Here is a 16,537-nt window from a genome sequence, read left to right on the forward strand (position 1 = left end):
TCTGTGGGGGGTACATAAGGGCATAGATGACATTTTGATCATTAGGAAACAAACAATTATAACAAAAAGACCATTTGTAATATTACTGGCCAATCAGAGTGCTGTATTTTGTGCCTGCTGTAACTTCTTCTATGCTACCTGTCAATCAATAAATGGAAAGTGTATTAAACTATTATGTGTCGTCTGTTTGGTTTGTTGACTTGCAAATAGAGCAGAATCACTTAAACGACACAAAATGATTAGTCTGATTTAAAGGCGATACAGTTTAAGATCAAGTCATGTCACAGATTACATATAAGTAACGTATTATGATTGAAACAAAGTGTTGAAAAAAGCTGAGTTTGGTCACAACAAAACAGTGAAAAAACCAATGACTTAATTTGTCCTGGGAAGCTGATGAAAAAGTGTGACTTTTAAAGGCCAGTTGTTGCAGCAGATGGACCTCCTGTAGTCTGTCTCAACACAGGAGAGCCTGTCACCTGTGGGCCAGCAGAGGCCTGTTTGTCCAACACTGACTTGATGTGGCTGAGCAGGGATGAGAAAAACTGGGGCACTCCCTCGTAGCCTGACAGAGAGAAGTGTGGATCAGAACATGAGCGTGTCTGTGTGTGTGTCTGTATGAGTGTCTGTACAGCTGCAGTACCTGGGAAGATGTTGATATCGATGACTGTGAGGGTGTGTGTGTGTATGTTGATGATGACGTCCACGCCGAACAGGGCCATGCCAAGCTGAACTCTGAGCTCTCTGACCAGGGCGGCCAAGGCCTCAGAGCTGGGAGGAGGCAGGCACGGCATTTGCTCGTCCAGCTTAGAGGTCAGGAGGAAACAGAAAATGTTTAGGGTGGATTTCAGCCCACTCGGGTCAGGTGAAATGGACGGGGGTCTACCTGTAAATTTAGACGACTACATGAAACTGTTTACAAGCCGTAAGTGCACCTTGAATGAAACCACTCTATTCAAGCAGTTTTGCAGATAACTTAGCCCTTGGGTTAGGATATCAAAGTGAGAGAATGGGGGAGAAGTTAAAGAGGCTGTACTCGAAATACCGACGACGTGTCACAGCCGTGGCTTCTGATACCGACGCACAAGGCGCTCAGATGCACGTACGGCCGGACCAGATCCACTAAAGACCATTATATTAACGTTCTGAATGTTGAGTACAGAACCTTTGACTTAAACTTTGTTTAAAACAGTATTATTACTTACTGCTGTGAGATCTGAGCTTGACTCTGGCTTGGACACCTGATGGCTGTTGAAGAAGATGGTCTTCCTTTCTGGAGGCAGAGAGAAATCACAATTGGAATGGATACAGGGAACAAATAGAGCAAGGAAAAACAAGGACAAGAAAGGAAAGGAAAGGAAATGAACGGAAATATCTTATATATTTGTAGGTCTGGTGCAGACTGACCACAGGGACCGGAGGGGAAGTTCTTGATTGAAGGCCTTTCTACGCAGAAGTGTCTGTCTCCTACCACAAACACCTTGTGCAGAACAGCTCCGTGGTTGACGAAGCTCTGGAGCACACAGGGAGGATGGATAGCAGCCAGACTCCCTGCACTGAAGATCAGAGACATCTGCAATACACACAGATATTGCACAGACTGTAAATGAACAGAGAGCAACTAAACAACAGTGAATGAACAAAACAAACATGACCGCACAAGTACAATATTCAGGCAAAACAACTCACCTCATGGGAAAGTGAGCCATGTGCCACTCTGGTTTTACAAACTGGGGTCAACAGAGAAAAAGAGGAAGTGTTTGTGGGTTCGGTTATACGTCATGATGAAGCAAAAAGGAAAGAAGGATAATTGAATTCAGCAGTGTGAGAAGCTTTATTGTGGGGGGTGACCATAACCCCCCCCCAGCAGATTTTAGATTTCACTTGCAGTCACAAAGAGGCTGAGATGTGGTTACTTTACAGTTAATTTAAACATTATTAAGTTCTGAAATTAAAAATATAAGTATTGAATAAGGAAGTGAAAGGCTAGAGATAGACAGTGAGTGAACTGACGGAGAGGAAAGCTTAGGCCCTGGGTCGTCACAGCCTGTTGAATGGATGACAGGTCACTGGCACTGTGGATCTCTAGGTAAGGAGGAGTGCAGATGGAGCACTCTGTTGGACAGAATATAATAGGAAAGGCATGTGTTAATATCTACAAGCAGCAGTAAACTACACAATATACACTAAAAAGATGCAGTTCACCTCGGAGTGAATTGTGCAGCTTGCTCATGATCCGATAAGAGGCAAAGCGGTCTAGTAGCTGGGTCATGGCAGGCAGGGGGTCCAGAAGAACTGTACTGGGATGAGCCGACACATAGCTCTGTAATGTAAAAGACAGACGGAGGACTCTTCTCACTTCCAGCATGTATGACTGAATGAATGAACAAGCACACAGCGACATACACAATCAATGTTCCTCTTAAAAGAGCCTCGATCGGACAGATACAAAAAAAAGTGGTTCTTTTACCTGGAAGTTAAAAAGAAGCTGCTGCGATTGGCTGTCGTGCTCAGCCTCTACGATGACATCAGACAGCTTTTGAACGATGACGTCGAAGGGTCCCTGAGGCGCCAGGGGCTGAGTGAGGTCAATCTGACAGAGAGAAACACCTTTCAATAGTATGTAGTGGATATGTCTAACTACAGCACCACAATGCTTTTCATATTGCTTATCTTTGGGTCAAGTTTGGGAATATGTGTCGTATACTATATGTTGGCGCACATTTGTGCCTTTGTTTGGTCTATAGTTTATGCGTGGCATCGGTGTAGATGCGTGTTTTTAAACAAACAATTGCCAATGAATAACTTGTCCAAGAGTTCAAACTTAAAGTTGGATATGGCAATCTCTTTATTTTAAGTAAACAGCAAAATAATAAAACAAAATAATAATTCTTCTTTTAATCTTACCATGTTATCATACACATAACCATGGTCAAAAAAAGAAGCAATTAGGCCACATTTAAATAAACTTTTCCACCCCCAGCGTCACACGCTGATTGCCAATTAAATGGCTGCAACACAACCGGCCCCTAATTTTATATGGCTATACAAGACATAACAATTAAACATACATATGGAGCCATGTAAAACTTAAATGACATATTTTCAAAACTGCAAAGTTAAGCCACCTTACTTTTTTTTTTTTTTAAGTTGGCTCAGCATGTCAACTATTTATGTTGACAGTTCATTTTCTACTAATAGACACAATTTTGTCAATGGTCTTTCAATAATGTTTGTTTTTGTCATTAGGATCTGAAGAGACTGTGGTAATGGGTCGATCATTTAAGATTGCTTCAGCTTCACATAAGACAGTGACCAAGGCTTCATGCGTTAAAGTTTGTTGGTGTAGAACACATATCAGCACCTTTCTAACCAGCCTGATCATGCTTTCCCAAGCACTTCCATGATGTGAAGCTTTTGGGGGATTGAACCACCACTTGATGTCCTTGTGCAGTAAAGTCTTTTCAATTATCCCATTGTTCAATTGTTCAATTTCTCTTTTTAGCTCCTTCTCTGTTCCTGTGAAGTTTGTGCCATTATCTGAGCGGAACTGTGACACTGGGCCTCTCCGACATATAAATCGACGAATGGCACTGATGCAAGAGTCTGTGTCCAGTGAATGTGCTACTTCTAAATGAACAGCCCTGCTTGCCATACACGTAAAGATGACTCCATAACGTTTCACATAGGAACAGCCTTGCTTTACCTGGATTGGCCCAAAGTAATCCACCCCTATATTTGTGAATGGAGGTAAGTCTGGAGTAGTTCTTTCTTTGGGCAGGTCAGCCATTATTTGATCACACATTTTTCCTTTGTGATGCTTGCAAAAAGCACAACTTGACAAGATTTTTCTTGCAGCTGCATTAGGATGTGTGATCCAATATTTTTCCCCCAACCTGGAGAGGATGTGATTTCTCCCATGATGCCTTATTTGTTCATGGATGTGTCGGAGAATTAACATGGAGATGTGCTGATCTTTTGACAGGATTATTGGGTGTTTGCTTTCTTCTGGCATAGCAGCCCTGGACAGCCTTCCACCAACTCTCAGCAGTCCATCCACTACAACAGGGTTGAGCTTGTAGATGGGACTACTCGTTATCACAGATTTTCCAGACAACAAAGCACAAAACTCATCGTTAAATCTTTCCTTCTGGCAGAATTGGATGATAGCATTTTCTGCCATTGACAGAATAATGGGACAACTCTTGTCCCATTAAGCCTCTGGCTTTCGACATTTCCAGCTCAATGTAACTGCAATCCAGAGGAGTATGCAACTGAAGTTTCTTTCTTTTTCGAATCAATTCCAGTAGAGCCTTCTTTAATCTTCAATATCCACGATACTGCGGTTTTCAGTCTCTTCCAATCAGAGTAATACGTGATCAGCTGACTGGTTGCATTGTTCTGTAAACTTGTAGCATTTGCAGTGATCTCCTTCTTGACCTCTGGATCACCTTCACAATAGTGGGCTCCACTTTGCAGTGCGTCCATGTTTCCTTTGCTTTCCACAAGAATTCAGGACATGACAACCATGTCTTGTTGTTCAAAAGTTTTTGGACTGTCACACCTCTAGATGTATCATCTGCAGGGTTTTGTGACGTGTGGATATACCGCCACTGATCCGTGTTTGATGCTTCCCTAATGACAGATATTCGGTTGGCCACAAATGTTCGGAATCTTTTGTTTTCATTGTGGATGTATTTCAAGACTGTGGTGCTGTCGGTCCAGAAACAGGATTCTTCCAATTGAAGCTGTAATTCTTCTCTTACCATCTTGTCTACCCGAACAGCTAGGACAGCGGCTGTGAGCTCCAAACGAGGGATGGTTACTGGTTTTAGTGGGGCCACTCTGGCTTTTCCAAGAGTGAAAGATACATGTACCTCACCTTCTTCATTCTGTAACCTGAGGTATGTTACCGTGCCATATCCTACTTCACTAGCATCAGCAAAGTGGTGCAATTGGGCATTGACAGGTGGTCCAAAGTCACATGGTTTTAAACACCTGCTCACTTGGAACATTGAAAGTCCTTTAAGGTCAGTCAACCACTTGAGCCATTGTTGTTTTAGGAATTGCGGAATTTCTTCATCCCAGCCACAGTTCATTCTGCACAAATCTTGTAAAATGTACTTGGCTGGAAGAGTAACTGATGCAAGGTACCCCAAGGGATCATACACTGAGCTAACGACTGATAAAATCCCCCGTTGAGTTTGCATTCTTTCTTTTCAGTCCATGCGAAAGTTGAAGATGTCACTTTCCATACACCATTGAAGCCCCGAGGCTCTTTCCATTGGGAGTTGGTCCCTGTCCACATTGAGCTCACTCACTTTGTTAGAGTGGTCCTTTTCTGGAATTGCTTGCAGGACTTCGTGATTGCTGATCCACTGTGTAAGATGAAAGCCTCCCTTTTGGCAAAGGTCACCAAGATCTTTAACAATTTGTTTTGCTTTTTCCACAGACGGTGAACTTGTCAGACTTGTCGTCCACGTAGAAATTTCTATGAACAGTGTCAACTATTTCATCTGGAAAGCTGCCTTGATGGTCATCAGCAGTCCTCCTCAAAGCGTAGCATGCACAGCTGGGAGACGACACTGCTCCAAACAGGTGTACAGTCATTCTGTAATCTGTAACTTCATTGGTCAAATCGCCATTGGGCCACCACAGGAATCTCAGAAAGTCCTTGTCTTCCTATGCCACCTTGACTTGGTAAAACATTGATTTTACATCAGATATAAAGGCAACGGGTTCTTGTCTGAACATTAGGAGCACTCCTATTAAAGAACTTGTAAGGTTTGGGCCTTGCAAAAGTTGCTAATTTAAGGATGTTCCTTTGAACTCAGCTCCACAGTCAAAAATAACTCGCAACTTGCCTTTGCGTGGATGGTAAACACCATGATGTGGAATGTAAAACACATTGTCTTCACCACAAGGCAATTCATCCTGTGGGACCTTTTCAGCATATCCATTGCTGATAACATCCTCAAGGAACTTTGTGTACTCTTGTTTGAACTTTTCATTTCTTTCCATTCTAAGTCCGATGAGGCGCTGTTGAGCAACACATCGGTTGTTTGACATTTTCTTTGTTTTTGAATGGCAGTTTTAAACTGTAATGTCCATCCAGCAACTTCACAGATTGTTCCATAATTTCAGTGAATCTTGAATCTTCTCTTGACATTTCTTCTTTGTCCTCAGCATCTCTTTCATTAAAATCATGTTCGTACTGCTTCTCTCATAGCTCGACAGATACTTTATTTACAGTGGCAAGATGGCAGTCATCATTAAGATTGCCTTTCCAATCTTCACATGAGCCATTGACAACCCACCCCAGTAGGGTCTTAATGGCAAAGAGTCCATCTTCTTGGCTGTTAACATCTTCCCATGGTTCCAGCAACTTTGAAGCGTTAGTACCAATTAACAACTCCACTTCAGCCTGGATTTCAGGGATATCGATCTGATCGAGGTAAGACCACTTTGTGAGGTTTTCCTTTTTGATTATGTTTGTTGTATTCACCGGCATTGATTTTTGTGTATAAACATTTGGAAGACTGTGCTACCTTTTTCCATTAAGGCTAGATATTTCAAGCTCCTTCACAATGTATGTTGACACAGATGTCTTTGGGCTCATCGTTAACAAACATATCTTAGATTTTTTCCCAGTCAGGTTAAGCTTCAGTGCAAAATGTAGAAGTTGATCCATTTTCTAAAAAGGCATAGGTCTGAATCACTTTGTTGCCCCTTCTTGCTTTCACCTGAACTGGAAGGATTGGTAGTAGTCCATTACTACCGGCCCCAGTTTGGCTTCCAAAGGTTTGAGCTACAGATGAGTTTCCAGTTGGTTCAGATTTACATGAGTGCGAGCCATCAGTGCTCACTGACTTGTCCAACTTTCTTTTGACATGAATATGTAAAGCTGTTGGATGACTCAGTTTGCATTTTTCACAGGTTATGCGCTTTTCACAATTTTTGCTCAAATGCCCAGTATTGAGACACCCAAAGCAAACTCCTTTTTCCTTTAAGAAGTTGATTTTTTCACCATGGTTGTTTTTGGCAAATCAATGACATTCATCCAGAAAGTGACCTTGTAAACAGAATAAACAAGTGATACTTCTCTGTATGTAATTCTTTTTGGTTACTTTTTCTCCTCATGTTGTAGTTTATTGGTAGCATAGACATTTTTAGTACAGTTGTCACGTTTCCGTTTGGGTTTTTCTGTATCCATATCCTTTTTGATATGCATTCCTCTTTTTTGTGGTTTTAAGATCCTAAGATCCCAAAAAACTGGGTCAGACAAAATCTTGACTTGATGTTCGACAAATTGCACAACGTCACTGAAGTTTGGTAAAAATGTAAAAACAACACAACAGACTTTTGACTCTAGTCTGCCACAAAATAAAGGTTCCATTGACCTCTGCTATTACAGCCTATAGCAGGAAAGCCATGTGTAACTACTAACACTGATGATAGCTCTGTTCCACAGCAGGGCCCGGTCACTGGCATAACAAAAGGGACTGCAGCACAATTCATCTAATTAGTTATACCTGTGCTTAATGAGTCACATTTTGTCCTGCTCAGTACTCAATTGTGGACAGTATTTTTTTACTGATAGACGCTACATTTGATTTGTCATTAATTACATTAAGTTCACTATTTGAGCCTGTTTCTTATGACATAAAATGTGGGGAAAAAAAGTGAAATCATTATTGCGTGTATGTAAAAGTATCTCTTATGCTCCTGTGCAGTTATTACAGTGAAATGTCTGATAAGTTACCATCAGGAAGCCATTGTTCATGGTTTTGCCACAAGCAGATTTTAGGAGGGGGCTGCAGGTGGCTGTGACATGAATTAGGCCTACTAAAGTTGTGGACATCTGTACATGACACGTGTGTGCGCACGCATGACGCACGCACGCACACACACACACACACACACACACACACACACACACACACACACACACACACACACCTGCATTATTTTTTCCCCTAGTTAGACATTTTCTAAGAAGTAAGTTGTTGTATGTGTTCCTCTCTTCTCCAGGCTATTTCATGGATCATGCAGTAAACCGGAAGAACCTGTCAGATAAGAATCATCCCTCACTCCATCCCCAACAAACAGGGTTAACAGAATAGCAAATCCTCCTCACTTTTCACCAAACACTTTCTTCATCCCTTTACTGTAAACCTTTAAGGTTAATTTAATGTAGGGCAAATAAAAACACTTACCTTCACCACTTCCACTCCGTGGCCCCTGCAGGAAACATACTAAAATGTTTATTGATTTCAAACAGGGTTGACAATTACTTAGGCATGTTATGTAGCAATTTGCATTGCTACTGAATGAGGTGCACAACTGTGTAGGCCCTACACTAGATGAGTGTTTTTCTGTATTGCATTAAAATAAAAAGGAAATCAATACAATCTTCATTTTGCTATGGGACCCACTTGCCTATCTATTAAGGGGCCCGACTAACCTGAGGGGGCCCATTCACTTTTAGGCCTACCAGATAGACCACCAGCTCTAAATGTTTTCAAAAGTCGACTTCAACTTACGCACAGAAGTCTGCAAAGGCGTCCAGGTTCATCCGCCTGCGTTTCTTGTCGCTGAGACAAAAGCCAACCCTACGGCTCGACATTTGGCTGTGTGTCTGGGGGCCGCCAGCAGCCGAATGACAGTAGAGACAGACACTGACAGAGAGAGGGAGGTCTGAGTCGGTGACTCGCTCTTCTCCATTCAGCCCTCCCCCTAATACTTCTGCTGACACAGTCCTAATGTCTTTCAAGAAGCGCTTCTACAGATTCATGACTTTCGTCCACAGGTGAAAAGAGAGAGAGAGAGAGAGAGAGAGAGAGAGAGAGAGAGAGTCTAACTGGTAAAATCACAATTGACTTCCTTATTGCTGCCATCCAATAATAGTGAGCGAGGCCAGTGTTCTGCTACATCACCCCCACCTTACTGAACCATAACTGAAAGAGAAAGTAAAAACTTCCATTATTCTGCTTATCGTTCACTTGCAGCTCAGTCATGCTGCTTCCTATTAACTGACCGTCTAAAAAAAGACTTGTCGATTATTTAGGACGATATAAAGATACATTTAGCGCCGAGAAGTTCATCTGAGTTCACGAGGAGAGAAAAAAAAATGTCTCGCGGTTCAAATGCAGGTTTCGACCGACACATCACCATATTTTCACCGGAGGGCCGCCTCTACCAAGTCGGTAAGTAAGACATTTTCTCCGGTGTTTTAGTGCTAGAGCATGGATGCTACTGCAAAAGAGAAGTCTACAACCACTACCACCTGACAGATAGCCTTAATACAATAAACAACAACAAACAATAAAGCATACTGCAATATCGTGTAACATTAGCTAAAGTGGCTATCTGGCTGGTGGAGTGCGGTAGAATCCAAATTTGAACTAAAGTCTTCCTTTTTTAACGTAGCTTAAACCTGTATCAAGTAGCCTAATTTTTTTAATAGGCTGCACTCCGCCATTTTAAAGTAAAATATGAACTCTGGATATGATTTCATACGTTAAGTAGACTATGTTAAATTCTGTTATGCTCATTAGCCTACTTGTAGCTTAGTGTAAATAGCATAGAGGTAAGTAGCTGAGAAATTGTTGGGCTGCTTTGTTCCTCAAATGTAGCTTGTATCTTCATATAGGCCTATCTTGTAGTGATGTGCTTTTTTTTATCCAATTCTGCACTGTTACATTAAAAACCTTTTATTATTTTTATTTTTTTATTTTGTACTGTCTGTATGTCACATGCTGTTATACAGAGTATGCCTTCAAAGCCGTATCCCAGAGTGGGCTGACGTCGGTGGGGATCCGGGGGACAGACAGCGTTGTGGTGCTCACACAAAAGAAAATACCTGTAAGATATTACACACACACACACACACACACACACGAACAAACACACACACACACGCACGCACGTGGATGATGATCTGAGTTCTAGCGCTGAAGTTTTTAGTGAAGCCTCAAAGGAGTCGTGATGCAGCTTTTTGCTGACTTGACAATCAAATACAGTATATGAACAAGATACTGCCATGAAAATGCCAGTTCTCACATTACACATTACTTTTATTTTAAAAGACAAAAAAATAAAAGCTGTATTTTGTCCATCCCCTGTCAATTTCAATATCTAATTGTAATGGAGTCATATCTGATCATAATGTGTGATTGTTGATATTTTCACATGCACAGTGATACATTGATATGTGTCAGCCCAATAACATTTTGTGAGTTGGATGTGACTCTCTGTCCTTTTCGTGACTGCAGGACAAGCTAGTGGACTCTTCCACTGTGACCAACATGTTCAAACTAACCCCTCGCATTGGCTGTGTGATGACTGGGAACGGTGGTATGTATTCAGCACACACACACAACTCATCATTGTTTAAGTAACTGTGATACTTTGATATAAGGACCATGAACAAATGTGAAAAGGATTAAGATGACTTTTGTTTTATTTCACATCAGAAAGCCTGGCTTTTTCAGTTTCTCTACATACAGATAATAAATAACTGGTAAAAAATTGTGTAATACACTATTTATGGGCAGAATGTGTTATTAGTCTTGGTGACATTCTTGTTTGTTTACTGTAATTACATTTATGTCTGGACAATCTGATTAATTTAATAATGTTAAAAAGCTACACTGTCCCCCCTATTCTTTCTTGTGCAGCGGACAGTCGCTCGCAGGTTCACCGGGCACGAGTGGAAGCAGGTGAATGGAAATACAAGTTTGGTTATGACATCATGGCAGATGTGTTGTGTCGCAGGTTGGCCGATATCTCCCAGGTCTACACACAAAACGCCGAAATGAGGCCTCTTGGCTGCTGTGAGTGGGGTTCTTGATTTCTGCCTCTTGGTTTTCATTGCTTTGTTCATACTGTTCTTCATCAACAACTCACTCTGTATTGTTTGATTTTTTTTTAATTATGTTTTAGAAACTTGCAAGGGACCATTGAAAATGACAAAACATACAGTTAATTCACATAATATAGGTGGCATTTTCCACCCACCTTCTATCCTCCTCCCTCTCTCTCCCTCATCTGCTCTCTGCAGGTATGATCATGGTGGCTATAGACCCCCAGCAGGGTCCTGTCCTGTATAAATGTGACCCCGCAGGCTACTACTGTGGCTTCAGAGCCACAGCAGTCGGAGCCAAACAAACTGAGGCCAATAGCTACCTGGAGAAGAAACTGAAGAAAAAGCCTGAACTGACCCACGACAGGACAGTACAGGTAGAGTGAAACTGAGTGACAGAAAATAACATTGAGAAAGGCTTCTATGTGTTTGAGCTAATCACTTTACTCACCTAACTTTCTTTCTTTCCAGTTGGCTATAACATGTCTGTCCTCTGTCCTGTCCTTGGACTTCAAGGCCAGTGAGCTGGAGATTGGCGTGGTCACCAAGGAAAAACCTAAGTTCAGGTAACTTCAGTCAGGCCTAGTGTAAATGTATTTAAGATTAGATCATTTTTTGTTATTCTTATAGTTGTATGATGAATTGACAATGATGATATTGGATGACATGACATTTTATATCCAATGTCCACAGGTCACCTTTACTGTAACATCATAGTGTTCTGCAAAAAAGTTTTTCTGGCTATTATTCAACGCCATGACTTAGAAACATAAGAGTGAATTGTGACTATATTTCATATGTAGTCGGATACTGAATTGGTGACACTAATCTTGGGTGCCCACCTTTAAACTTGATACCTTTTTATTAAATTGCTTCACACATACGTGCAAACTAGTTGCTTTTTGGCAAAAATCGCCGTTTTGAATGGGAAAATGTCATCCACGTGAATCGTGTAGATCCGAAGAGTTTGTATTTGTGGGGGGGGTCCGAGACCCAGTGCTAATACGGCACTGGTGCTTTAACGACCGTTATCTACCAGACCGAATAGCAACACGGATTTCGGTGCCTTATTTAGGTGTCACTTAAATGCCTGCGCATTAGAGGCAACTGAAACATCGCTGCACGGGACGCTAGTTAACACTACACTCGACAGCAGGTAACGTTAGCCTACCGTTAGCTAGCAGCTGGAGTAAACACAGTTAAAATGCTGAGCTAAACGGTGTAAAAGTTTGTCTGTATTTCACTGTCTAGGATTCCAACAACAGTCTGTTGCTGCCGTTGTCTGAAAAACAACACAGCCTCGCCTCGCCATCCTTGTGGTGCATTCAAAGTTATTGTAAAATCCCATCCAGTGGTTGTTTAACATGAATTTACTGCTGAAATAAGTTATTGTTATTTATACATTTTTAATAAATCATTTAATTTTGACCCTGTGGCCTTACTGTACGTACACACCGCCGCCGACTTGAGCTTCTAAAGTTACCAGAAGTCATTCATTTTCAATAGAAGCTTGCTTCTCTCAGCTTCAAGGAGCAGCAAATCTGTCGGCGTCGCATTTCGGGCGTTTTGAGCGTTGTGAGCTACCAGAGCGTCAATCAGAAAGTTGAAAGTATGTCAACTTTATGGTAATGAGCTATGACGCGGTTCAAGCAGCGGCAAGCAGCGGCAAACGCCAGTAACCAATCGGAATATAGACGTCCTTTGCGGTGGCTGATTCCAGAGAAACATATGATGTAAACTTTCGTTACTACCAAAACATTAGTTCCGAGAAAAGGGAGGAAAAGCTCATAATCGTCGTTGCTGGGTTCCCTATTTTTATGATCTGACGTTGTTTGCGTATAGGGACCAGTTAACGTTACCTGCCGGTCACATGGTCTCTAAACAGTCCGCTCACGGTGAAGTCCTGCACGGATCAACAGCTGGCGGCTGCTCGCTCTGCCTGCATTCTGCTGCAGTTCAGCGGCTAACGAGCGAGCTAACTGCTAACAGACACCGCTGCGACCAACAAACAATACCAATTCTGTCATTATATATGTAATTTATAAAAGGTTTCTAGTGTCAGTGTGTTGGCCGTGCAGTGGCTGCTTGTGCTTTGTCTTCGATCGTGTGTTGAACATAATCGAAGAGTGCTGCCACGTCAGAGCAGCCAAAGTGTCAAAAAATAATTTCTGACAAGCGTCCTTGACAGGACGGCCAGAGCTTCTTTGCAGCTCAAGTCGGCGGCGGTGTGTATGTACAGTTAGCAATAAACACGCCGACTGTTGTTTTGTGCTCCTTTTTTTTAGATCAACTTTTTATTGTTTTATATTTTTTTAACAGACAAATACAATTGAACAAGGTGCTCCTTTAAAATATATATATATATATATTATATACGTATAATGTATATATTAAAATCTTTCGGTTCAGGAATGCTTTAGCACCGGGAAAAGGTTGTGTTTTCCCTTTATTCTTCTGGGGGGAGGTTCTTGGTTTCTTGGAGTTATTACAGTGGTGTGAAAAAGTGTTTGCCCCCTTCCTCATTTCCTGTTCCTTTGCATGTTTGTCACACTTAAGTGTTTCGGAACATCAAACCAATTTAAACAATAGTCAAGGACAACACAAGTAAACACAAAATGCAATTTGTAAATGAAGGTGTTTATCATTAAAGGTGAAAACAAATCCAAACCATCATGGCCCTGTGTGAAAAAGTGATTGCCCCCCTTGTTAAAACATACTATAACTGTGGTTGTCCACACCTGAGTTCAATTTCTCTAGCCACACCCAGGCCTGATTATTGCCACACCTGTTCACAATCAAGGCATCACTTAAATAGGAGCTGCTTGACACAGTAAGGTCCACCAGAAGATCCTTAAAAGCTACACATCATGCCTTTGAGAAAGAAAGTAATTGAGATCTATCAGTCTGGAAAGGGTTATAAAGCCATTTCCAAAGCTTTGGGAATCCAGCGAACCACAGTGAGAGCCATTATCCACAAATGGCGAAGACATGGAACAGTGGTGAACCTTCCCAGGAGTGGCCGCCGCCCAAAATTACCCCAAGAGCGCAGCGACGTCACAAAAAATACCCCACAACAACGTCCAAAGAACTGCAGGCCTCACTTGCCTCAGTTAAGGTCAGCTTCATGCCTCCACCATCAGGAAAAGACTGGGCAAAAATGGCCTGCATGGCAGAGTTCCAAGGAGAAAACCACTGCTGAGCAAAAAGAACATCAAAGCTCGTCTCAATTTCTCCAGAACACATCTTGATGATCCCCAAGACTTTTGGGACAACATTCTGTGGACCGATGAGACAAAAGTTCTTTGGAAGGTTGTGTCCAAGTATATCTGGCGTAGAAGGAACACTGCATTTCATAAAAAGAACATTATACCAACTGTAAAATATGGTGGTGGCAGTGTGATGGTCTGGGGCTGTTTTGCTGCTTCAGGACCTTTGCCGTGATAAAAGGAACTATGAATTCTGCTTCCTGAAGGAGAATGTCCGACCATCTTTTTCAAGCAACTTGGGTTCTGCACAATGATCCTAAACACACCAGCAAGTCCACCACCGAATGGCTGAAGAAAAAACAAAATGAAGACTTTGGAGTGGCCTAGCCAAAGTCCTTGAAATATTGAGATGTTGTGGTATGACCTTAAAAAGGCCGTTCATGCTCGAAAACCCTCTAATGTAACTGAATTAGGACAATTCTGCAAAGATGAGTGGGCCAAAATTCCTCCAGGACGCTGTAAAAGCCTCATTGCACGTTATCGCAAACGGGTTGCAGTTGTTGCTGCTAAGGGTGGCCCAACCAGTTATTAGGTTTAGGGGGCAATCACTTTTTCACACAGGGCCATGATGGTTTGGATTTGTTTTCACCTTTAATGATAAACACCTTCATTTACAAATTGCATTTTGTGTTTACTTGTGTTGTCCTTGACTATTGTTTAAATTGGTTTGATGTTCCGAAACACTTAAGTGTGACAAACATGCAAAGGAACAGGAAATGAGGAAGGGGGCAAACACTTTTTCACACCACTGTATATACCTTACACCACTCACTGTTCAGTCCTTAGTCATTGTTTTATTCCTCCTTCCTCTGGTTATTATTCCAAATTTCATTTGTTTTCCCTTCTCACCTTTGTTTTCCCTCCTGTAGGATGCTGTCGGAGGCAGAGATAGAAGCCCACCTGGTTGCCATAGCAGAACGGGAGTAAAGGTGCCATCACAAACTTCATCATAGCATTTCATTTTCAGTGTGCTTGATTTAGCCCAATTTAGCAATACTGTTAGCAACAGTCTGAAAACAAAAGTACACATTTGTGTGTCCAGGAGGGTTAATCATGCACACCTGAAGTAGAAAGTTATTAAAGAGAAAGGTTTGATTTAGTGTTTTACCAGACAGTTCTATTGGGCTTTTAAAGGGAAAAATCAATGTACACCAATAACACAATGTTTAAATTGTGGCACATGAAACCATCGGTAGTGGACAACACAAGCAACACATTCCGAATCCATACTTTACAACATATGTCTATTTGAAATACTGAAGTTATTTTTTATGACCTTAGCTGGTTTTGTTTGGATGTATACAGAATATTTGTCATACAGCTTATTTAATACTATGTAAGCCTTGTTGTCATCTCCACACTTGTAAAGTTGCAATAAAAACATCCATCCTTCATTGTTAACCCCTTTCAAACAACTGTTATAATAAAACTAGAAAAGAAGACTAGAAACACTGTCCTGTTTTTCTTTAAATCAAATAGTTAAGGAAGTATATCAACCTTTATCACTAAAATAAATAGATAGTTCAGGTTTCTTTCCCACATTTTGTCAAATATCCTAAACCAACAAAATTCCCCTTGTTAAACAACAGATGGCATCAGTGAGGTGATAACATTACCTGAGGTTGACTGGTAGAAGGTCAGTTTACTGATCTAGCGGGCAAAGACAGGACTGAATCCACATCTTATTCCAACAAATAATATTGTGTTCACACCCTGAAGAAGGCTGCTTTGTGCCGATACGCGTGGGTTGCTGCCCAGCTCTACTTTTAATATAAGATTTCGATACAAAATAGCCATCTAAATAAAGGCATTTTATAATAATTTTCACAAGAAGAGTGCCTTGGATGCTTTCTTCGAAGCTTTTGTTCCCTTTTCCAAAGAGCACCTTATAATTTGTTTTGAACTTCTGAGCACACACAGTTTTTTCTTCCAAAATAATATTGTGCATTTGGATATGAGTCACTGAGCTAAGCACAGGGATAAATAACAAATACTTTTGTCGGAAGTGAGATGAGGGAGTAGGAGTGGGAAAGAAAATAGAAAGTCGTATGTATCGTGATTTTGTTTTTGCGACGATTTTTAAAATTGATTGTTTTCCCTAGAATTTATATTTTTTATTTATTTATTTTTACTAATAATTCACCTAAATATTTTCTGTTTATACGGTATTCATTTTCAGCAAAATAGATTGAATACAGAAAATAAATGTTATGTACTTCTTTACAAATTAAATAAATGTCAGACTGACTGACTGACATGTGATGTGCATTCTTCTTAGAAAACAATTAGTTTTTAGAGATGTCTCATTTTTTGTCTCTAGAAGTGGATTATTCAACTTTTGTTTTTGTTAAAGGAAAGGAAAATTGCAATACTTCTAAAATCACACTAAATGAAAATTGCAATACAA

General features: G+C 41.0%; 2 protein-coding genes across 3 annotated transcripts; one reads left to right on the forward strand and one right to left on the reverse strand.

The window, feature by feature from the left end:
• Positions 1-94: 94 nt before the first annotated feature.
• LOC114553241 (inositol-tetrakisphosphate 1-kinase) lies at positions 95-8,830 on the reverse strand. Of its 2 annotated transcripts, XM_028574469.1 has the most exons (10): positions 8,544-8,830; positions 8,217-8,241; positions 2,471-2,593; positions 2,206-2,323; positions 2,014-2,115; positions 1,690-1,730; positions 1,408-1,573; positions 1,206-1,273; positions 644-806; positions 95-565 (listed from the first exon to the last, which is right to left on the reverse strand). In XM_028574469.1, the coding sequence occupies exons 1-10, from the start codon at positions 8,624-8,626 to the stop codon at positions 414-416; spliced, it is 1,041 nt and encodes a 346-aa protein (XP_028430270.1). In that variant the 5' UTR covers positions 8,627-8,830; the 3' UTR covers positions 95-413. The 2 variants fall into 2 exon arrangements, with proteins under 2 accessions (XP_028430270.1, XP_028430271.1); XM_028574470.1 differs by lacking the exons at positions 8,217-8,241; positions 8,544-8,830 and adding an exon at positions 7,960-8,022.
• A 5-nt stretch (positions 8,831-8,835) lies between these two features.
• Positions 8,836-15,579, forward strand: psma6l (proteasome 20S subunit alpha 6, like). Its single transcript, XM_028574471.1, has 7 exons — positions 8,836-9,206; positions 9,770-9,864; positions 10,275-10,356; positions 10,680-10,835; positions 11,063-11,241; positions 11,336-11,430; positions 15,000-15,579. The coding sequence occupies exons 1-7, from the start codon at positions 9,131-9,133 to the stop codon at positions 15,055-15,057; spliced, it is 741 nt and encodes a 246-aa protein (XP_028430272.1). The 5' UTR covers positions 8,836-9,130; the 3' UTR covers positions 15,058-15,579.
• Positions 15,580-16,537: the final 958 nt, after the last annotated feature.

The sequence above is a fragment of the Perca flavescens genome, chromosome 3 (genome assembly GCF_004354835.1).
Source record: "Perca flavescens isolate YP-PL-M2 chromosome 3, PFLA_1.0, whole genome shotgun sequence".
In the NCBI taxonomy this organism is placed as follows: Eukaryota; Metazoa; Chordata; class Actinopteri; order Perciformes; family Percidae; genus Perca; species Perca flavescens.

Excerpts from the sequence above, each read along its gene's own strand:
- LOC114553241 (XM_028574469.1), bottom strand. The coding sequence starts at position 8,626 with ATGTCGAGCCGTAGGGTTGGCTTTTGTCTCAGCGACAAGAAACGCAGG. Across the intron at positions 8,242-8,543 it reads GCCTTTGCAGACTTCTGTGC|GGGCCACGGAGTGGAAGTGG; the intron begins GTAAGTTGAAGT and ends TGTTTCCTGCAG. Across the intron at positions 1,274-1,407 it reads CTTCCCCTCCGGTCCCTGTG|AAAGGAAGACCATCTTCTTC; the intron begins GTCAGTCTGCAC and ends CTCTGCCTCCAG.
- psma6l (XM_028574471.1), top strand. The coding sequence starts at position 9,131 with ATGTCTCGCGGTTCAAATGCAGGTTTCGACCGACACATCACCATATTT. Across the intron at positions 10,357-10,679 it reads TGTGATGACTGGGAACGGTG|CGGACAGTCGCTCGCAGGTT; the intron begins GTATGTATTCAG and ends TTTCTTGTGCAG. Across the intron at positions 11,242-11,335 it reads CCCACGACAGGACAGTACAG|TTGGCTATAACATGTCTGTC; the intron begins GTAGAGTGAAAC and ends CTTTCTTTCCAG.